The sequence below is a fragment of the Euprymna scolopes genome, chromosome 9 (genome assembly GCF_053919585.1).
Source record: "Euprymna scolopes isolate OS-2025 chromosome 9, ASM5391958v1, whole genome shotgun sequence".
Lineage (NCBI taxonomy): Eukaryota > Metazoa > Mollusca > Cephalopoda > Sepiida > Sepiolidae > Euprymna > Euprymna scolopes.
This window is the reverse complement of record NC_136490.1, coordinates 141,025,755-141,050,714: the sequence shown is the minus strand read 5'-3', so window position 1 is coordinate 141,050,714 and position 24,960 is coordinate 141,025,755. Positions and strand designations below refer to the sequence as shown.

Sequence of the window (24,960 nt, the reverse complement as noted above, 5' to 3'; positions counted from 1 at the left end):
GAACCCCCCCCCACCTCATTTTAAGAATTTTTTTTTTATCATAACGCTATTATTTTAGCAAAGTATGTAACGAGGGAATGAATGAATGTGTGTAACTTTGTCCTTGTAAGAAAGCAAGTGAATAGTAACAAGCAAATGAATGCACCATTTAATCAATATTACGCAAGTTGGTGAGCTTGGTACATTTTTACAAGATTACAATGAATGACAGGTTCTCATTAAACAGCTTTTTGGATGTTTACAGTGCCTACACACTTAATGCCTAACATTCCACACACCTAAAGCCTTCACATTTTGCCAAACAGGTTCCATAAAATGGAGGAGGGGGACATTGTCATATAAACATTTTATAAAACTCTGCAACTATACAGAATAATAACTAAGAAAATGGCAGGAATAAACGCATGGTATATCACTATTTTAGTTGTCTCCACATAATGGTAATGTTAAACAATGGGAGAAATATCAAGCTCCTCAAAATTGGTTCATTTAGATGGCATAAAAATAAAAATTGAGAAAGGATTTATCTTAAGGAAAAAAAAAAAAAAAAAAACTACATTTTGATCTTAGCCTGAAGATTTTTCCTTTTATAAATAAAAGAAATGTAAAGTAATGTGTTTATCATGTATTTGTATAATTAAATAAAAAGTTACTTTTAATCCCCACCCACTCTATATGCTTATATTCAAGCCATAGCAATAATATATGTAGAAAGATTTGCAGTGTTGCATGGGTTTAGTAAACAGGAACAAACAAGGAAATTATTAATGGTTTTGTACATCACCACTAAAGTCAGAGCACACTATGAACAACTAGTGTTAGTCTTCGGCTAAGTTATTTAACAAAGTGGTTTTCAAATTATTATTTTTTTTTTTATTCATGAACCGCTTTTCCCATTGAGTTTCTTGATTTTCTCCCTTATAGTTTATTCCATTCATCATTACTAGCAGGGCTTGTAGAAATTCCACAGCAGCATCTTTCATATGTAATATATTGCTACTAAGCATTCTGAGGACGTTCATCGTGAATAAAGACCCCATGATAATTTTGTAGCCCTTTTGTTAAATCCATAAAAGTATTTATCTAAGTAATCTGGTTAATGTAGTGCCAGAATATATTTGGTTATTATGGTTTATTGCCAATGTCCTTATAGGAGTCTGTGACATATTTCCATTGTATGGACGCCCGATCAGAGCAGAAATCCCACGATGTTATACCATCTTTAGAAAGAACAGATACTACCTTTGGATCCTTGCCAAAAGACCAAGAAAGTATATTTTAGTTTCATGCATGGCCTAAAAGCGACAACATTTATTTAAACCGAGTCTTCAATGATTGGGAGATCCTATTTATTAAAAAGGAGGATAGGTGATAACATACTACAAACATGAGTCTATATCCTAATTTAATGTTCATAATGTTATCACCTATACTTATTTTTAATAAATAGGATTTCCCGATCGAATAATGTATAATCTGAAAAGCGTGATGTATGTTAAAAGGTATTATGGCATTAATACATAGATTATTTAAAAAAAAAAAAATTTTTAAGACAGAGGAAGAGAGAGAGGAGGGTATATCAATGTTTTATTTTGAAAGAAAATTGTGAGTACCTTGTAATGTTACATGGACCCTGTTCGAGAATCAATAGTTTACAGTCTTCCATTCCAACCTTACAACACAGCATTAGTTACTCATATTTCCTGTATCATTCTCCTTTAAACTAGGGTTATACCCGACTCAACTAAGTCTCCGATAGTACAGACATAGCACTTTGCCCGCCCTTGCCTCCCAAATCATTAGGATCAACTAACCTCACTTATTGGGGTTTGTATGACAGATACCCATAGCCATGCAGGAATGCTAATCACCGTATGATAATGATTAATATCACCACAAATCGCTGACCTCAAACCGAAGCTCCGTTTGAAACAAGATATTACCAACAGGCTGATTAGGAATCCCTCAAAGACCTCATCAGTGATGCCCCATGGAGTGAAACTTTTTCTCTTTGTAGAATTAGATAACTTCCACAAACATTTTATAGTTAACCCACTTGTAGCATCAAGAAAACATTGTGTAAGTGTAATAAGATTAGGTATACCAAGATGACCAGAAAACACACCGAGTCGTGGAATTAAAAAAAAAATTTTTTTTTTAAATTTAATTTTCACTCCAAACAAGGCACAGTGCTACTTTGAAGTAGGATGCTATTATCGGGGTCATAAGTTGCAGGGGTATTATGAAGAGAGATGAGGAGCAAGATATCTGTTCACATTACACTTCTGCATGTCAGTACAGTTGAGAAAGCAGAATCCCAGAAGGGAGTTCCAAAGTCTAGCAGTTCTGGGGAAGAAACTATTGGAGTAGAAATCTTTCTTACACCTAAGGATCTCTGTGAAGGGATGGGATTTAGCTGCCAGTCGGGTTTGTCGGGGGTATTCATGTTAAGGGGGTACAAGTGCTTGTAGTTTGTCATCAAAAACAGTTGCTAGTATTTTCATATCTAAAACAAAATAAGTAAATCTGTTAATCATTATAACTTTTTGAATGGTATGATTCTGTTGTTGGCATTGGTTTCCCTTGATTACTTCTAGAATCAGCTTGTCAACATCTCTAAAAGTGGTGCTATGAAACTGGCTGGATTTGAACCTTCGGCATTCAGGTTGTCAGTTCACATATTGTATTTCACTTCACAGATACCACCTCCCCACCCACCCCCTATGTAACAACAGTTTCTTCGTATTTAACCTAAATAGGTTTATTACTTACTTGGATTTTGTTAATGTCTTCAAATGATTTGATGAACATCTCTTCATCCACTGCTCCGGCACTGCTCTCTTGCCTTGCTGCAAGATACAAAAATTGTCACTCATGAGAAAATACTTACATTTAAACAGAAAAGAGAAAGGCAATACTTTAGTGATCTTACTTGACTTTAGGAATGTGCTATTCCTAAAGACCAATAATATTGTAGTTAAAACTTTTGAATAATAAAGCAACAAATGAATTAGAATAGCACATTTCTAAAGTCAAGTAAGATCAATAAAGTATTGTAAGTACATTTCCTGGATAGATTTATTTAAAAAGAAAGCGTTTTTCTTCCTTGATCGCACTAAACAGAGTTGTATCAGTTATGCAAAGAACCTTTTGTTGGCAATAATGAGTTAACTTTGTATAAACTTTGATAATCTTCCAATATATATATATATATATATATATATATATATATATATATAAGAAAAAGTTTGTTTGCTGTAGACATGGATATGCTAACAGAAAAATTAGTTTTAATAAAGATTACATGTTTCAAGGAATTTCACAACAGCATTTACATTTTCCCCAAACTCCATCTGAGTTTCGAATCATTTCTATTATCACTTACGAGGAATGCAATTAAAAATGAAGACTTATACCAAGATCAAGCAACATTTCTTGGGTAAATTTTTGCCAAGAATACAATGGTGATAACAGTCTTGTATTAAGTAATTTTAGAATATTATGGAGCTTAGTATTCACATTCAATATCCATAGACTACTGTCTATGGATATTGAATGTAAATGTTAACCTTCATAATATTCATCTTACTTTATTTTAAAACTTTAAAAAAAGTTAAGTGTGAAAGTATACTGGATTCTCGTTACTTCCTGGGCAACACCGGGGTGCAAGCTAGTTTGTTACAAAAGAGAATTCCCTGCATACCTAAAAATAAAAGTAATTTGGGTTAAGTCTAGACACTTGTTTGGATGAAATCACTGAAGCTCACAGGAACTACTTACCTGGATTTGGTTACTATTACTTCAATTCAGAAATAGACTATTTTTCTGCTATAATTGTTGATACTGCCATATGTTCTGTGCACTCACCTTTCTTTTTTATTCATAATTTTAACTGAATAATTAGAATGGTAAATACTGTGTGTGTTAAGAGAAAAAAAAGCAGTATTGTCTCGCAAAGAATCTCACCACCATCATGTCTAATCATTACATGACATAAAGAAATTGTATTATTTCTTTTTGTGTTTATTATACTCATCTTGGTTATAGTCACAATATTTCAGCCACCAAACCAAGATATACAAGATTTCCAACTGAATATTTTTAATCTATACGGGTAGATTGTTCATATTCTATCAGCCATAATCAGTTAGAAGTGTTAGTTTATGTTATTCTTAGTTCTTATCACCTGAAGTATTGAATGTTTTATCACCAAAAGACTGTCACTTAAAACTGCTTTTCAATTAAAGTGTTTCACTTGCTATGAGTCCATGTAGAAATTCTAGTATGAATTTTAATAGCTTTAAATCTAATCTTGTCCAGATGATGTTCTAATCTATTGATGATTATTGGCTCCTATATTTGATTCTCGGTCTAATTAGGAAGCCACTGCAACACTACATTATATATATATATATATATACACACACACACACACACACATATTCTGGCTTGAGGTAGTTGCTGGTCTAGCTGCACTGATGAGCTGTGATACAGCGAAACAGCCATGGTTCTCCCCAGAATGTGCTGCTGCTATCGCGCACAGAAATCACTTTTTCCATAGCTACCAACGTAATAGATGCACTGAGACTAAAGCTGCTTTCAGGTCTGCCAGCAACCACTGTAAAAGAGTAATAAAAAATGCAAGAGAGCTATATGCCCAGTCTGTGAAATCCAAGGTAGCTGATCAGCGGCTTGGATCCCACCAGTTTTTGGCAAATAACAAATAGGATCCTGAACAGAAGTGTGCGTTCTATCCCAACCATTATCAATGGACCAGAGGTCAGCGTCAGACAAGGCCAAACTATTTGCAAAGAACTTTGCAGCTAATTCTATCCTATGCGACAAAGGCCATCAACTCCCCATATTTCCTCCTAAAACACATAACAAGCTAGGTAACATACAAATATCCGTGCATGAGGTCGCCAAGCTAATAAAGAACCTAGATTCCAGTAAAGCAACTGGCCCTGATGGCATCCCAATTATAGTGTTAAAAAACCTTCAACCAGAACTTACTCCCATACTTACGAAACTATTTAAGCGCTGCCTTAAGAAGTGCTTTCCGACTCCCTGGAAGACCTCATCAGTTTGCCCTGTATTTAAGAATTCAGGTGATAAGTCATCTCCCTCTCAATACAGACCTATAAGTCTCCTGTGTGTTATGAGTAAGTTGCTGGAAACCATATTAAATAGAGAAATAGTCAACCACCTCAGCAGGAATAACCTTCTTAGTGACACACAATATGGTTTCCGCTCTGCAAGATCTACCACAGATGTGCTGACGGTTATATCTCACAGGATTAGTGAATCTCTTGACAAAGGCTTCCTTTCTAGGGCAATTGCTCTTGACATATCAAAGGCCTTCGACAAGGTATGGCATAAGAGTCTACTTCACAAGATTTCCAGCTACGGTATAACTGAAAATGTTTTCTCAATCATTAAATCATTTCTCTCCAATAGGCTCATAAGAGTAGTGGTAGATGGACAAAAATCGGAGGCCTGCAATATAAATGCTGGAGTCCCTCAGGGGTCAATCCTGGGCCCAACTCTCTTCCTGATCTACATCAATGACCTCCCTAAACACATACTTAAATCATTCGTTGACATCTATGCTGATGACACGACCATCTACGGCAACACATCAAAGGCTGTAAACGACAAAGTTCTCTCTGATTCTCTCTCCTCTCGAGCGCGTGGTTCAGTGGGAGAAGATGCGGCTGGTTACCTTTAATGCATCCAAAACCAAACTCCTATCCTTACATCATCAACGCTCTGATCCCCAGCTGGCATCAATTGTGATGGATGGCTCTCGTCTGGGTGAGGCCCCGTGTTTTGACAAGCTTCTGGGTTTGACCTTTACTCCTGATCTGAAATGGAACACGTGCATCAAGTCTGTTGCCAAGGTCGCTGGAAAGATGGTGGGATCCTTCTACCGCTCCAGAAGATATCTCACTACTGATGCAATTCTCTATCTATATAAAAGCCAAGTACATCCAAGGATGGAATACTGTTGCCATATCTGGGCAGGAGCTGCTAAAAACAGCCTATCCTGCCTTGACAGAGTACAAAATAGACTTTGTGGCTTAGTGGGGGATGCCCTTTTCTCTACCCTGCAACCCCTCTCCCACAGAAGAGACGTTGCAAGCCTATCCTTGTTTTATCGTTATTTTCATGGCAGGTGCTCGTCTGAACTCCAATCCCTGGTCCCCCCTCGCCAATCTTTCACGAAAAACACCCGTCTAGCTGAATCTACTGTGAAAAATTTCCCCCACTCTATATCTGTGCCTAAATCAAAACGCGGATTCCATGAACAAAGCTTCTTTCTTAGAACTGCACGCCTGTGGAACTCTGTTCCGTCTGCCTGCTCCCCTCCAGACTACAACTTGGATGTCTTCAAGTCCAATGTTAACAAATTCCTAATGAACCGCCCCCTTAAGTAAACACTTCAGCAAATCTCCTCACTACCGTAATGTACTTGCAATAACCCTTATCCCTGAGTGGCTTCCGGGCCTTGATAAGTGGTGATCACTGTGTAAAAAAAAAAAAAAAAAAAATACTGCATGCGGATGACTATAAATGCTCCCTATCTTGGGTTGAGTATACTGGGGAGTGAAATAACAAACTGCCGCTAGCGTAAAAAGCAATGCTCTGTGTGTAAACAAATAAAGCTTAGGCATTTGGACAATGTTTAAAACATTGTAATTTCGCATACCCATCTCAGCAGCAGTCAAATAGTGTAACGGTGAGAAGTGCCGACTGTCACCTAGATGGTTGAGTTTCAATCCTGGTTTGAGGTAGTTCCTAGTCTAGCCATACTGAGGAGTTTGATACAGCAAAACAGTACTGTATGTGGATGACTATATATGTATTAGGATAATTATTCAACCTGTTAAAGCTATAGTTTCTCACATCAGAAGGAAATACTCGCTGACGAGAAAGTAGGTTTTGAGTATCGCCTATCAAATATTTTTAATCAAACAATAGATCTTTAGCAAAAGTCAGATGATGCCCGTCAGGTCAGGAGTGTTTCTTCATATGCAGCTGCTTATACCAAAGTCAAAAATGTTCTTGGCTTTTTTTTTCTTCTTCTTCTTGTACGGCTAGTACATTTGATACTAATGTGTTACTTGAAATGACTAGCTCAGTCATTCAAAATATTCAGGTCAATTTTTCTTCTGGCATACGAATCAGGAACAGACTTAAGTAGATGATAAAAAGTAAACAATGAATACCTTATCTAAATGTTTTTTATATAGAAATCTTTCTAGACAAGGCATGAAGCCACTTGATGTAAGGAGCAAAAAAAAAAAAACATATTTAATACTACTTCAAGGTCATAAACTAGCTAACACTAAGATGAATAGACTCAACCTACAAATCAGCAATTTTTCCCCCTTTGCCAGAAACATTGTTCATGGAATATGAGGAATAAACGGCAAGATAAATGAAGCAAGAATTACAAAAGTAAACCAGAGATCCACTTTTCACTACCAGACCGGAAGAAATGATACATATTCTGCATCAAAAAATCTTCAATACTTTACAAAGTACAAAAATAATTATAATCATCGAAATATTTGAACGATCTGTACTTACTATATACTGGATGACCACCTCCCCCACAAAAAAAATTAGCACAATTAAATTACATGTTCATATGGATGTTTCAGAATAATTAGCATTATTTCAATTATTTGAAATAATGTTCTCTCCTTGGAGGTTATTCTTACAACATTTCAGCCAAAGTAACCTCCGACTTGCAGGTGAATCTTGCCGAATTCAGAAATCCACACAAAATTTTGAATAAAACTCTTTATTTAATCAACAGGTATAACAACATGGAATAATTAATGCACCTGAATAAGATTGGTGGTTACATCGTCCGAAACATTGTGAGAATAACATTCAAAAAGATAACAGCATTCTGAATTGAAATAATGCAAAGGTTCACAAGTAATTGTTGGAAATAAAAAATAGTTGTTTATAAGAGAAACATTGTTAAAACATGAGAAAAACAAATATTAGAAGAGATGTTCAATGTGCTTTTCAGTTGCACAAAGATGTAGATGGTCAGGCCAACTTACATCCGTCCTTTTGCTAACTTACAGGATATTTTTCCAAGCTTTTTTTTTCTTTTTTATTAGAGGAGGATGGCATCGCTTATCAAAGTCTAAAGCTCACTCAAGGATAGGGGTTAATGAATGTCAGGTGGCCAGTGGAACGACACCATGGGGTTCAATAGTAGTGGAACTTCAGTGGTGTGTTTATTTAAGAGAGCAACTCAACAGGAACTTGTTTACATTGGACATGAAAACGGTCATGTTATAATCTGCTAGGAAATAGCCTTGCAGTATTGTTTTCCACAAACGGGTAGAACTAGGAAAGAAACTTTGCTCATGGAATTTATATCCAGCTTTAGACACAGATAGATAAGGGAAATTCAAGAAGTTTTAATGGTTTCATGTCTGTAACGTTTTTTTTTGTGAATTCATTACCAGCAAACTCCAAATGATATAATCCATTACTTTAAGACTTAGGACTTTTTGAGGAGTATCCATTTATAGAGTAGTGTCTATGTTCTTGGATGGATGCACCTTTACTGCATATTGTTGACATGTCCATTCATCTCCTCCTATTATTTGGTTTAGACAACAAAATTGAAAACTGATAAAAAGGCAAACAGCAATTAAATGTTACCAAAGGCAAGTTAATTAAACAAAATGCCTTGACACTACTTTTATTTTTAATGTAACACTGATATTTATTGGGTAGGTTTCTATCAGTATTTTGTTTAATTTTCGATTTTTGAGCGATTGTCGCGACTACCCAAATGACCATCTTGTATCAGCCATTATGTTCTAACTTTAGCATTTCAGCACTACTTGTGTTTTGAATTAAATAAACGTTTTGAAATAAGTTAAACCACAAAAAAAAGAATTATCCAAGAAGGTAGAAGAGTAACTTATCTTGCTTTTGGTAACATTTAATTTTTACAACTTTTTTCTTTTGTTGTCTAAACTACAAAATGCCATGGAACATTTCTATATGAGAAAATGCATGTCTAAAATATATAAATGTTGCTTTAAATAAAAATTTCCTATCTTTAGTGTGATTTTCACGTTTCGATCGATGTAACCTCTGATCTTCTTCAGGTGTATCTTGTCAAACTCAGAAATGTTTCTGTTAAACTTAGAAATTTGGACAGAATTTCATGTGGAACTTATTTACTTCATGGGGGTAGTGTGCTCGTTCTGTCAGCCATGATTGGATAGAGGTCGTAAGTAATTTGCAATTGTATTTTTCAGTCGCCCACACTGAAGATTGACCCTTCAACCTTCAATTGATTTTTCCAAGTACTATAAGCACTACGCCACAGGTCCTTGGGGACAATTCTAGTACAAATTTTAGGAGACTTAAACCTATTTTATTTCTAGTTGATATTTACAACTAGAAATAAAAATAGGTTACATCGACTGAAACGTGAAAATCACACAAGATGAGAACAGTAGTCTGATGAATCCATATATGAATAACCAATCCTCATCCTACAAATTCAAAAACGTCATAAAAAAAAATTTTTTATCTTTATTTTTAAAAACCCTACACACTTTGTACAACTAACTTTATGAGTTAAATAATTTCAATGATCAAATGGATTACATTCAGTTTTACAATATACAAAAATATGTTTATTAAAAGGGAAAATATGCCTTTCATTTCTCTATAAGCATTAAAAATATTGTCTAGTTAATTAAATCCTTTGAAAATATTAACTTAATCGTTGTTGGGAACATTAATGAGAACATTTTAAAAACTTAATATGTAGGCCTTCCAAGAGAAAATAAACAAATATTAAGGTTGAAATAACAATGGAATTACTGTAAATGTCAAGTAAATGTTAGATGATAACTACTGAATTGAATAATTGGAACTTTGTATAATAAAACTGTCAGAAAATAAAGCACTATTTTTTTTTTATTTATTTATTAATTCATTTATTGATGTGGGCAATCAAAAAGTCATAAACGTTTATAATCTTGAACTACAATAATAAAACTTGTATTTTAATTTTATTTTTAAATACATGAGAGCATTACAGGGTTCAGTCTACTTAAATGTTTTATGAACCTAATCTTCAAGGTTTGGAAAATTGATAATGGTATTATTTGAACTACTATCATCATCTCATATTTAGCAAAAGTGAGAATAGTAGTCTGAATAAGCCAGATAATTGTAATAGAGTTCATAAATTTGAGAAATTCTCCGTTTTATAATAAAGAGTCATATGCATTTGTATTTACGTGCACACACATGATTTTATATATATATATATATATATATATATATATATATATATATATATAAAGTGCTCTTTAATAAAGGCCTGTATAAGGTCAAGTATTTGGGGGGGGTTGTGTCGGTCACAGTCAATGCTGATTGAATATTGGAATTTTGCTTTTTGAATTTTGTTTTTGGAATTTTGCTTTTTAACAATATTAAAGTAAATTTATATAAATTTGCAATACTTTATCTTCAGTGTAAAGTATAAACATTTTTCACTGCTAAATATATGCAAATATTTAAGAAATTTGTCAGAATAAAAATTATTCAATAACGAATATCTTCATAAAATATATTTTGCATGTATTTTAAAAAAGCATACTTTATAATAAACAAATATCAGTCCAATTGTAGGATAAGGACTGTTGGATGTCACCTATATGTTAGAACAGATCGTTGGTTTAAACAACTTTTTCTCAAGAAGTATATAAAATTGAACCTTTATATCAAATTCTGACAGATCTTTTAAAAGAAAATGACAAATTGTTTGTTATGAAAGAAATATCAACAATTGAATTTAATTTTTGCTTTTAAATTTGTTAAATTCTGTGAAAACGTGTGTGTAAAAAAAAATGTCGGAAGATACTACTCTGAGACAGGTTGTATTTGAGTAAATTATTGAATTTTAACAAAATCTTCAGAAAATAGATTTGTGAAGTAGCAAAACATAAAAATGTGGATTTTACAGTACTGCAGTCTAATAGAGACAAAGACATGGTTACTTGTTTGTTATCAAAAAGACAGATTCTAAAAACTTAACACAATACCGATGTTGCATACTGAATGATTAATAATATCCCCCCCTAAATAGATTGTTTTACATGGCTGTGTAATTATGATGAAACACTGAATAATTCAATGTTGATAAAACGTTTTCTTTATATAATTGTTTAATGTGTTGTTCTTTTTTTTTTTTTTTAATAAAGTATATAAAAATAAACTGAATATGAAATAAAATTTGTTAGTTAAAAACAAGTATGAATTTTAACTTATAATCCCAATAACAATGAGAAAAGTAATTAACATTCAAAATGTATAATAGAAAATAATGGAAATGTTTCATTTTTTTTTTTTTTTTTTTTTTCATATTCATTACTAGTTTGGACCCTTTGTCAAAAATGATGTGGAAAAAATTATGTCAGTAATTTAATATTTCATATATAAATCACTTCATTCCTGATAACTTAAAAAACAGTTGTCAAAACATATTTAGTTCAAATAATTTACTGATATATAGGTAACAGATTATTAAATTTGCATATACACTGATTTCAGAGTTACGTCAGACTGACTTTATATGAAATATTTTGGATTAAAATGCAAAGGAACAAAAATCAAGAAGACAAAGAATCTTTAATCATTTCTTTTAACAAAAAATATATATAAAATAGAAGTATATAGTTAACTATGCATGAGTTCAGACAAACTCACCTTCTATAGAACAAAACTTAATTACAAATAAAATCCTATTTACAGAATGTTTTATTTTTAATAAAATAACTAATGTAATATTTTACTCATAAAATTACTGCAAAACAAACATGTTTTCAACATAGATAATCCCAATAAACGTTTCTTCTTAACAGCACACAAAAAACTTTCTGTAAAAAATATCGAAATAATATGGAGGGGAGGGGCTGTTTTGTTTTTTTAATTGAAAGTTACAAACAAAAGCATTAGTAAAAGAAATTCAAACACTTAATATTTTTTATGGTTATTATATTAAAATCAATAAAACAAAAAAAAATTTTAAAAATTCATTGAACAAATATGTTAAGAAACAATGGACATCACACATCTACCTTAATTATATTTCTTGGAATGTGGGAATATTAAGCAATAAAGAAATAAACAAGCAGCAGATTGTTGACTTTGGGGGAATTTACTTTTTATTGTTGTCATTTTTGTATGAATTCCATCGACTTTTTGTGGGTTTACTGTTTCTTCAAAGTGCAACTGACCAAATTTCATTTGCTTTTGGTTGCGAAAGGACAGAAGGATGAATAAGAAAATAAACAGACCAGTTTTTCTGGATTTAAGCTGTGTTTTTTTTTTGTTTTGTTTTTTAACTTGCATTTTATTTTATTTATTTTACTTTTTTTGTTTTTACATTCTTGACAAACCATATAAAAAATAGCTGAAGTACCCATCTATGCAGGTTTCTCAATATTTCTTAAATTTTATAGCCAAAATTAGTTACAAGTTACGAATATCCATTAAATATTTTTCATCCATCTTTTATATATATATATATATATATATATATGGGTGACTTTTTAGCTGGGTTTGAATCTCCTGATGAGCAGCAATCGTCACTTCCTGCACTGATGATTGCAAAAGCATGAAACGCTAGTGTCTGTAGATATAAAAATAATTACTTATAATTATTAGCACCTTTAAGAAGAAAGTTCTTAAAGTTGATCACTGTTTGGAAAGTAAGGCATTCAGCTGGCCTTAATCACGATTTCTAATCATTTGATCACTATTGACTGTCTTTAACATCGTGCCTATATTTGACATTTATAGTTGTTAATTTCCTTTAATCTTCGTGGTGGTTGACGGTGACTGTGAGGTAACATCCTATCCTAGCAAAACAAAAATATTTTGTCTTTTTAAGCTATTTAAATGAGTTCCGTGTGAAGACACAAAAGTTAAAATCTGCTTTACTTCACTGTTTAGATTTAAAATAGTTTGATTATCTAAAAATAAACAAATATAGAACTGTCTGTGAAGCAAAAGGACTTCACAGTGATCTGACAGTAGAACTGCCAGCTATCAATGAGATGGTTGAAGGTTTAATTCCATGGTGGGGGTGGGGGTGGGGCTAATCTAGCCACACTGATAAAACTGTGATACAGCAAAATAATCTGTGAATGACTAACATATATATATATATGTATATATATATATATAGAGAGAGAGAGAGAAAGATGATTGATAATTTGTAATTAAAATTAAAAATCGGTTTCACAAGGAAGAACAAACAAAATCAATAAATTGTACTATCATTTCGGAAACAATGTTTTTATTGAGATAGACAATAAGTCTTGGACAATAATTTTATGATTTAGTGTTTTGAAACAAAGTTTCCTTATCAGCAAAAATATTAATATATATGTATATATATGAAATAAAATGGAAGTGGAAGGACCTGGATACTCAACGTTTCGCCCGATTTATGCGGGCTTCTTCAAGAGGATGTCAATGACCATCCCTCTTGAAGAAGCCCGCATAAATCGGGCGAAACGTTGAGTATCCAGGTCCTTCCACCTCCATTTTATTTCATATTGTCGGATTTAATCCAGCTCAACAATCATGTATATATATATATATATATATATATATATATATATACACACAATTTAATAGTTTAAAGCCAAACAAGTGCAGAATCTCTTAATAAATAAACATTTATTTATTAAAGTTCAATATTTTGATTCATAAAGAATCTTCATCGGGGAAACTATGTTTTGTTTTGTTTTTTACGTGCTATAGCGGTGGTAAGGCTTGACACGTCTTCCTACAGATGTTGGTGAATGCTTAAATGTCTGATATAGCAGGGGGCGCCAAGCAAAAAAATATTGAATTTAATTTTAATAAATATGTTATTGAATGAGATTCTGCACTTGCTTGACATTAAACCGTTAAATTTTTTTTTTTTTTTTTACACAGTGATCACCACTTATCAAGGCCTGGAAGCCACTCAGGGATAAGGGTTATTGCAAGTACATTACGTTAGTGTGGAGATTTGATGGAGTGTTTACTTAAGGGGGCGGTTCATTAGGAATTTGTTAACATTAGACTTGAAGACATCCAAGTTGTAGTCCGGAGGGAAGCAGGCAGACGGAACAGAGTTCCACAGGCATGCAGTTCTAAGAAAGAAGCTTTGTTCATGGAATCCGCGTTTTGATTTAGGCACAGATATAGAGTGGGGGAAATTTTTCACAGTGGATTCAGCTAGACGGGTGTTTTTCGTGAAAGATTGGTGAGGGGGGACCAGGGATTGGAGTTCAGACGAGCACCTGCCATGAAAATAACGATAAAACAAGGATAGGCTCGCAACGTCTCTTCTGTGGGAGAGGGGTTGCAGGGTAGAGAAAAGGGCATCCCCCACTAAGCCACGAAGTCTATTTTGTACTCTGTCAAGGCATGATAGGCTGTTTTTGGCAGCTCCTGCCCAGATATGGCAACAGTATTCCATCCTTGGACGTACTTGGCTTTTATATAGATAGAGAATTGCATCAGTAGTGAGATATCTTCTGGAGCGGTAGAAGGATCCCACCATCTTTCCAGCGACCTTGGCAACAGACTTGATGTACGTGTTCCATTTCAGATCAGGAGTAAAGGTCAAACCCAGAAGCTTGTCAAAACACGGGGCCTCACCCAGACGAGAGCCATCCATCACAATTGATGCCAGCTGGGGATCAGAGCGTTGATGATGTAAGGATAGGAGTTTGGTTTTGGATGCATTAAAGGTAACTAGCCACATCTTCCCCCACTGAACCACGCGCTTGAGATCAGAGGAGAGAGAATCAGACAGAACTTTGTCATTTACAGCCTTTGATGTGTTGCTGTAGATGGTCGTGTCATCAGCATAGATGTCAACGAATGATCTAAGTATGTGTTTAGGGAGGTCATTGATGTAGATCAGGAAGAGAGTTGGGCCCAGGATTGACCCCTGAGGGACTCCAGCATTTATATTGCAGGCCTCCGATTTTTGTCCATCTACCACTACTCTTATGAGCCTATCGGAGAGAAATGATTTAATGATTGAGAAAACATTTCCAGTTATACCGTAGCTGGAAATCTTGTGAAGTAGACCCTTATGCCATACCTTGTCGAAGGCCTTTGATATGTCAAGAGCAATTGCCCTAGAAAGGAAGCCTTTGTCAAGAGATTCACTAATCCTGTGGGATATAACCGTCAGCACATCTGTGGTAGATCTTGCAGAGCGGAAACCATATTGTGTGTCACTAAGAAGGTTATTCCTGCTTAGGTGGTTGACTATTTCTCTATTTAATATTGATTCCAGCAACTTACTCATAACACAGAGGAGACTTATTGGTCTGTACTGAGAGGGAGATGACTTATCACCTGAATTCTTAAATACCGGGCAAACTGATGAGGTCTTCCAGGGAGTCCGAAAGCACTTCTCCTTAAGGCAGCGCTTAAATAGTTTCGTAAGTGTGGGAGCAAGTTCTGGTTGAAGGTTTTTTAACACTATAATTGGGATGCCATCAGGGCCAGTTGCTTTACTGGAATCTAGGTTTTTTATTAGCTTGGCGACCTCATGCACGGATATTTGTATGTTACCTAGCTTGTTCTGTGTTATAGGAGGAAATATGGGGAGTTGATGGCCTTCGTCGCATAGGGTAGAATTAGCTGCAAAGTTCTTTGCAAATAGTTTGGCCTTGTCTGACGCTGATGAGATGACCTCTGGTCCATTGATAATGGTTGGGATAGAACGCACACTTCTGTTCAGGATCCTATTTGTTATTTGCCAAAACTGGTGGGAACCAAGCCGCTGATCAGCTACCTTGGATTTAACAGACTGGGCATATAGCTCTCTTGCATTTTTTATTACTCTTTTACAGTGGTTGCTGGCAGTCCTGAAAGCAGCTTTAGTCTCAGTGCATCTATTACGTTGGTAGCTATGGAAACAGTGATTTCTGTGCGCGATAGCAGCAGCACATTCTGAGGAGAACCATGGCTGGCTGTTAGGTTTTTAATTTTGTATTCCATATCAACAATGAACTTTCTATTACTTTATATATTTCATATTTTTTCACAACAAAATACAAGAGAGCCTAACAATGCCATGAAATATATGTGGCTTCTATAGATGATTTGAAATGTGGAGTAATCTTTATATGCAGACTTTACTCGGTAACAAAAGAACTGAAGTGTAGCCATATTTTTATTGGAAGAACTTTTGACGGTTAAATGCTATTTACTTCACGGAATTAGTGATTAAATAGTGAGGGACAATATGTATACAGATTTTAACAATGCTATTTCATTTAAAACTTTTATATACAGTTCTACTGAAGTACCAAAGGGTGTTGTCCCATGTATTTTATTTACCAGAGTTTCGAATCTTTCAAAATCATAGTCACCACAACAATCTAATTTTATCAGGAGCCCCCGCCCTTTTTGCTATTGGTTTTTATTCATTATAGATGAGCATAGACTATGTCATTAAATTTATAGATAGAGGTTAGGAAAAAAAAAAGATAGCATTTATATTTATACATAAATCACATTCAATTAAGAAAATACACATGTAAGGTATTATCTTTTGTGATTTCAATATAAACTAAAGAAGATAACGTTTTTATTGTTTGTTTTTAATTCAGCATTTAATTTATCTAATACATAAATATTTTTTTTCCTTTTTGGATCTACATAGCAATACATCTGATGGAGTCAATATTTGATTCTAACTAGCAATTTCTTCCTTTTTATCCATTGCAACATGTTCTTTACACTAAAAAAAAAAAAAAATCTGCAGTTCACTCCAGGTTCTTCCTGAAAATAGTTATTCTGGCAAGGAAGATTATTACAATGGTGACAATTTTAAATAATTACTTAAAAGGTTCAAAAGGAAATAGGTACTATTTTAACTTAAAGGTAAAAATATGAGTTATCTTGCTTTGATTTTGTGAGTTTTTTTTTCTCTCTCTCTTTGTAACTTAACAATTTTTTAAAAGTTAGCGTCATTAAAGTATCCCGGCTATACAAGGTATGTGCACTAGTTATTAATATAACTGAAAGCATAAAACCATTGAAAAGCAGATAGACAAATATTCATATTATGAATTCATGAAATGCATCAAAGCAATAAATATCAGTAACAGTGCTCATCCTTCAATAAGAAGAGACATTGCTCGGATGCGTCCATTCAATCGGCATGTTTCTCGATGAAAACGTTATTTCAGGCATAAGCGTGAATCTTTTACAGGTGGACAGAGCTTCTATATAAAGCTATCCGCTCACATTGAAAAATTTTTATTTCAAGCATCAGTGTGATAAACCAACAAAATGCTATCTCTAAATAAGCGTGACAAACACGTGATCAACAAAGCTTTTATATAGATGCCTAAGCAGATGTTATAAAAAAATTGGTTTTTTTTTTTCAAATAAACCTAGATACAACTTTTTAAATAGTTTAATCAATTAGTTGTTGATTTCAAGAGCAATTCACATGAAGAATAAACATTTCTAGTGCAAGTGAAAAAGTCGTTCAACATCAACCCACGATGATAGAAATTTCCCCCTTTCAGATTCATAAAAGTAAATATTTATAAAGTACATAAGTCAGAGGCCTATATATAAATTTTTATTGACAAAGTATATAGTGCATTTATTCCAATTGTGTCACAATATATGATTTAATAATATAAATGTATTTGTCATAAGTCTTAGTTTTCACTCTGGGAGTAATTCAGGTGATGACTTTTACACATTTTAGGATATTATACTTTGTTTAATCCCAATATATATATATATATATATATATATATATATATATATATATATATATATATATATATATAATTTTTTTCTTGAAGACATTTTGTGAAATATTACAAATGACTTTAGTCTGGATATGTTTTTCTTGGCCCTTTCCAGCTGCGTAATTAATGTTAAAGTTGAAGCGTAGTCACACCCCTTCCCACCTGAAATCTGTAATATATAATCCTGGATCTTTTTCCTCTTCTGATGGGAAGCATTTAACTTCGAAATGCTATGGCCTAAAAAGGTTATTTCTTTTCTGTCTTCCTTATTGATCTGATGAGTTAATAAAGTCTTTTATTCAACTTTGAACTCGTCTCTCATATGTATATATTATTACTTATAGATAAAGGAAAAGTACATCATGAGAAGTGCAATAAACAATAAAAACCATTGGTGTAATAAATGTTAAGTACATTAATTTCAAAACATTACTTATTCTCAAAAAGTATTTTAAAAAAACGAAAGTACAAAATAAAACGTTTAGATGATAAATTTAAATATTTCACATTTAATAGTTTTATAAAGAGAGTTTTATATACACATTTTTGGAAAGTTTGTATACTCCTTAAGAATGATACAGGAATGATTTTAACTTTTATTCATTTATCTAGTGAGTATCCATTTTCTTAACTAGAAGTTGTTTCCAAACTAACAGGAAGAAGGGGTCTAAATATCTCTATAGACTAAAATGTTATAATACATGCGACTTCCTAAGACTTTGGATAGAAACTAAATTCCAACTTCAAATTTTTCTTATATCAAGATTAAACCAAATGAGTAGTTATCTACTTCCAATATGATGACATATTTGAGACCATGATCATCGGCAGCCAAGAATACCTAACGACTAAATGAACATAGCAAATGCTTATCTACACCTAACTTTAAAATGGTATATTACTAACAATTAATTTTCAACAAAAGGGCTTACTCATGAAGTTAGTGTCTCCACTGATGTGGGGTTAAACGTAGCAGAGAGGGAAAAGATAACGCATACCAAGATCTGATGTACAATTCGAAAAGAAACTGGAATCTTAGGAAGCCCTCCATCATTTCAGTAATTATAGGAGTAACTGGATTCATTAAAAAGAATTTCAAAAACTACCTGGTAAACCATGTGCAAAAGAGATACAAACAACTGCACTTAGTGTTAGAATCTTAAAATCTTATGGTTGAAATGTATAAGATAGCAGGTGAATGTCTGGCATCTGGTAGTATGCCCCATCCCCAACTAGAATAAAATAAAATTAAATTAAAAAATAATAATTCAATAAATTCATAGAACAAGTTTAGCTTTCTGATATTTTTTATAAATCAGATATGATCTTAAAATCTGTTATTGTTCACTCTACTTAAAAGCAAAATTGAAATAGCAAAGAAATATTCTATGATTCTAAACGTGAAATATTTCATGCGCACAACATGCAATATTGCAACTAATGTTTCGTGATGCAATGTATCATCAAAACTGTTATAACATTAACTCCAAATTAAAACAAAAAATCTTAAAAACAAAGCAACAATCTAAAATTTAAGAACATTTATGAAAGTTATATTTCAACAAAACACATACAAAATTATCGATTATAATATTCTTGTCGATTAAAACCAAAATCAATCTTAGTAATAAAAAAAAAAAGCAATTAACAAATATTGGTGATAAAAAAGAACAAAAACAAAAGGAAAAAACATTAAAAACACCAAGTTATATCAAGTTTAATCACCATTTTACATGCAAACATGTATCAGGTGGCTTTTACAATATTACTTTCAAGCTAACTTATCTCTGGCTAGGTCTTTATTTTTTAAGTCCATCCTTATCACTTTCTCATGTTTTCCTTGACTTTCCTCTGTGAATTGATCCTGCTATCTCAATTGTTCTCCATTCTTTAAACATAACCATATCATCCAAGTACACTTTTTTAAACATTATTTTAGATGTTATACTCACAGGATAAACGAAAAAGTTAACTGGGATCAAGGCGAGAGGCTGTTAAAAGATAACCAATATAAATCAAGAAGAGAGATCACCGGCAGAAGTGTGTGTGTATGTGTGTGTGGGGGGGGGGCATTGTGGTTAATTTCAAGTGTTTCTGCTTTTTATTACCTGAGTTACCTTTGCTCTGAAGCCAACAGAGTACAAGCCATTTTTAAAATGGCTTTATGCCCTAACAACTGATTCCTGTGGAGTTCTAAAAGGTCCACCCTACCAGGCCGGTAAATTTATTGCTTACTGCCTGAGGTTCCTTGACCGAGGAATGTCAACAAAGATGCTCAGGAAATAAGCCAGAATGTTTTTTTCCTCTAGAAGGAGCTGGCTTGACTCTTCTCTCACCTTCCGACCGTGTGTCATATCTTCTTGTGGTGGGAAGGAAGTAAATAAAACCTACAGGTTATTACAACTTGCTAACCCCGTCCCTTACTAGAAAATGTCACCCATTAAACAATAAATTTAAAAAAAAATAAAATTTAAAATAAAAAAACGAGTTATCTCCCTTATTTAGCCAGTTATCTCATCTGCATTTAAAATGTAATTTCTCTAAGTTATTTTTTTGTTTTTATATTACTAACTTTTAAAAAATTTTTTTAATAAAACATGACTTTGAAAAAGTTGCTTGGAAAACTCATTTTACTGCAAACAATAAGTAACTATACATTGGGACATTACTAATATATATATTTCTAAAATTTGAATGAAAAATATTTTAGACACACAACCTTTAACAACAAAAGACAGTTTTTGTTCAAGTTTAAATTAAAATTACTCAGAAATAGTTTTGCCAAAGAGTCATTGACATTTATTAAGAAGGGGAGGAAGCAGCAGAAGAATTGCTGTTTTCTAGGTCAACATCTGTCAATACTTTTCATTGGGTTTTTTTTTCAGCTCCTTACATCAACAGGCATCATGTCTTCTCTGGAGATATTCCCATTAAAAAAAAAAAAAAATGGAAGCATTAGATTGAATACATTGGCAAGATTGCTGCAAAGATGGATTCCCTCTACCATGCTAGAAATTACTCACACTTGAGAGTATTGAGTATCACTACAAAGCCACCACTCACCCATAATGGAGTATTGTTGCCACATGCTAGTCACTCCCTCTTAGACAGGATTCAGAAGAAAGTCTATTAGATCCCACACTATCAGACAAGCTCCAGCACCTCCTTCATCTTATTGCTGTAATGTTGCATTACTGCGCCTGTTTTACAAATACTTTAATAGAATGCACTCTGGCGAACTCACTGCACTTACACCCCCCTCGACATACATACAACTCATCTAGCAACAAAATCCCACCCCTTCACTATTGAAATCCCTAAATACAGGAAAAACTTTCATGCTAATAGCTTCTTTCTTTGGATGGCTAGACTTTGAATTCCCTCCGTTTCCTGATTACACTAACATGTAGAAGTTTAAATGCAATGTGAACAGACATCTCTCTCATCTCCTTACATAGTCCCCAGTAAAAATGGTCCTAAATAGTAATCCTTTATGCCAAAGAAGCAATAAGCCTTGTTTCAGGTGAACAAGCATAACAAAAAAGGTTCAAGAAAGGAAAACGATTTCCCTTTGGGCTCAGGTAAGTCAACTCCCTCTGTATCCCACATTATTTCTCCATTCACAACAAGTTTCCATGGGCTGACAAATGAATAAAAAATAACTTTGCACTCCCAAAAGGCAGAGGATGTGATGGAAGGGTTTAAGTCAGCAAGAAACAGGCCATAACAAGCCTCTTGGATAAACAGAAGCTTTCTGTAACCAATGGCTGTTGTCTTATTCTTCTTCCCTGATGTTGGCAGGTTCATTCTAAAAAGGTGAATGGAGGACAGCACAAATCATTACCAACAAAAGAAAAAAAAAAAAAAAAAAAAAAAAAAAAGGTTCTACTCCATCTCCAGTTGTTCGTTTATGGCTGATAGAGAGAAAACAAAGAAACTATGTTGCTATTATTGCTCCAAGTTTATAATTGGGAAAACAGTTTCTTCATACTTTTATTTCAGAAGATATTAACTTAAGGGAATCATAAAAGTACCACATAACATGTGAAAACTATTGCCAAAAAAAAAAAAAAAAAAAAAAAAAAAAAAAAAAAAAAGCTATAACCATATAACATTTTTTAGTACTTTGAAAAACATGCAAACTGTAACAAAAATCATTTTTACACATTAGATTTTTTTATATGGTTTATAAATAGTGCAAGATGAAATAAAAGAAGCTAGTACTTTAAGAGAAATTACCTTTAAAAATATTAAAATTTTGTAAGAAAAAATATCAAGAAATATAACTTATTTCTCTTGTGACATATTACAAATAGATTTACTCCCCTTTCATTTCATACCAGTTATTTCAATCGATCATATTTAAAAGAAAAAAAAATCCAACATAAGATTTTTTTTTCAGTAAAAACATTAAATATGAAATGAGTTGCTTTCAAATAGTGCCAATGCGCATTTGTTACAATTGCCCTAAAGTGAATATTAATCATTTTAATTAAAATATTTAAATACATAAAATATAAAAACTTTATATCATGAGATCCAAAAGTAAAGCATTTGATTGGACATTGTAGATTTTACTGCAACTATTAAGAATGAATTTCAAAGAGTTCTAAATAAACTAATTTCAATACATGCATAAATATATCAAATTTTTCTTACAAACTACCCTAACAGAAACGACCAAAATAATAAATACAAATGAATTACTGCTATTGCTGCTTCTTTATTCCTACATAAAGTCTTTACATTTAAGCAGTTTTCATCCCCATAAATATACAATAATTAACTCATCCACAGTAAAACTGATAATTTTGCTTGTTTGCACACTGAATATATTACATGGTGGACAGAAAAGCAAACAAGACAAATAATATAAAAAGAGAGAAAGATTAAAAGGATCATGTAAATAAATAATATAAACAAGCAGGACCTGTTAACCGGCATTGCCCGGTAGAAGCCTGCCCTCACCTTGCAAATTAGTAAACTATGGTTATTGTTGGTGGCCAGTGTCGTCCCTGAACAATTGCGGATACTGGCGGCCATGGCCAAAATTAAATAATTTAGCTTTCACTAGCAATTAGTGATGGTTTGGGGTGATAACATGCAAGTATTGTTTGAAATTAAAGAAATGCATAAATCAGTATGAATTAATAAAAGTACGAAAAATGTTCCATTAGAATAATAATGGGAAGTAAAAACAGACGTTTTAGACGTTAGGGATTCTCACTGTATATGGACTGCTTAGAGTGATGGGAAGCAGTGGTAGCAGTCTTAGCTATTTACGTTTGTTGTTCAAGTCTTCCTCTTCCGTTCAACTTTTCCACCAATAGTATTAAATTAAATTCCAGTTTTATGCAGTCTTTTATTTAACATGTAAAACAAAACAATTGACTTTTTTTCACTTCACTTCTTTGAGCATTGTCATGTTAATGGCGTTTGGAATAGATATCCCAAACTCCCAATGTTAAGACTGGCTATCGGAATAGACACCTTCAACATCCTGTGTAAAGAACGGCTTTCGGAGTAGACAACCCCCTTTTAATTAAAAGGGGGTTGTCTACTCTGAAGGGGGGGGGTAATTCCCCCCAATTTAACTGTGATAATCATCGTCAGCATACGCATCCGCAAAAAGCAAAAAGGCAGTGTCGGTAGGAGAGAAATTTGTTTATTATGCATGCATACAAACCTGGCAGCCAGTGAATTATAGTGCATAATACAGGTCTTTAGATCTCTATAAGTACTTGTCTCCGCAAAATTTGAATGAGATTTTTTTTAGTCAACATAGTGGAAAACCTATAAAAATAGTTATTCTAAAGAAAATTGTGATGGTGAACCTAAGGTACAAATCGAGTCGCCCACACTGAGGATGGAACTTTCAACCTCTAAAATAGTGTAACTGATTTTTACCAAGTATTTTATCCACTATGCCAAAGGTCCTTGTAAAATGAAATACCATATCCAAGTTTAAATCAACGTTGGACAAACATTCAGATTGTATGCAAATATCTTGTCTTTTTACATGGCTTGTTGCATATTGCTATTTTTTTTTCTTCTAAATGAATTTAATTTAAATTCCAAATAGTAAGCTTAATATATTAACTATAATATGTGTGTATGATGATGATGATGATGATAAAGTGTGGTTAAGCAATTAACGTCCATGTTACTTATTTCCTGGTCTAGTTCTGTCACTTTAAATAAACCCACACTATGACCGATATGTCAGAAAGAAATGAAGAAAAACAACAAAATAAGCAATCACCACATTATATTTATATAATAATTATTAAATTTTCACGTTCTTGTTTAGAATTCCCCATATTAAAAAAATAAAAAGACAAAGGAAAAGAAAAATCTCGATGATGTATCTGGTGAAACAAAAATATATTCCAAAATTCATAAAAATTGATCAAACAGTTTTATTTTCATAAGGAAAACTATTTTTTTACGTGATTAATGGGAATTTGTAGGCATTACAGTATAAATCTAGTAAGTATAAACTTCTGTTGAGTTATTCTCCCCCTTTTTTTTTTTTTTATAGATATTTTTCAAAATAGTAGGCAAAACGGTTACTTCTCTGGTGTTTATAAAATGATGCTTGTATTTAAAAATAAAATTACTTGATCAATTTACGTGATTTTTGGAATATGATATTTCCATTTCGCCATGGGTATGTATATTATACAGATTATTCATTTTTGTTTTTTTTTAATATAGAACAATAGAATCGATTTCACACTAAAAATTAGCATTGTTTATTGCCTGATGTAATGTGAAGCAAAAAAAAAATGAAATATAAAAAATGGGGGGGGGTTCAGAGTAGAAAGGGGATGGGGTAGTTAAAACAAAATTCATGTTAACACAAAAATAAAGTTTGAAATGAATTGTTTTATGAACCAACAAAATGTTTCATGTAAACCATTTAAAAAAAAAAATTGTAATCTTTTATTTAACCCAAACAGGGCAGGTCATCACTGAAGTGTAAGGGGCAATTGTGATAGGGGTACCTGGGTAGGGATTTTGGTAGCAAACTGTTGAATGTCATCTTAGTTTTTCTCAAAATCCAATTTTAAAACAAGATTCTTCTATTGATCATTATTCTTCA

The 24,960-nt window shown here is 32.9% G+C and overlaps 1 protein-coding gene across 46 annotated transcripts in view; it reads right to left on the bottom strand.

Moving 5' to 3' along the window:
• Positions 1-24,960, bottom strand: part of LOC145284881 (CLIP-associating protein 1-B-like) — a 450,911-nt gene that overhangs the window by 170,869 nt on the left and 255,082 nt on the right. For all 46 annotated transcript variants that reach the window (XM_080133909.1, XM_080133914.1, XM_080133920.1 and 43 more), the window contains exon 11: positions 2,773-2,849. In XM_080133909.1, coding sequence (XP_079990035.1) covers positions 2,773-2,849 — 77 coding nt within the window. The remainder of the gene's footprint in view (positions 1-2,772; positions 2,850-24,960) is intronic.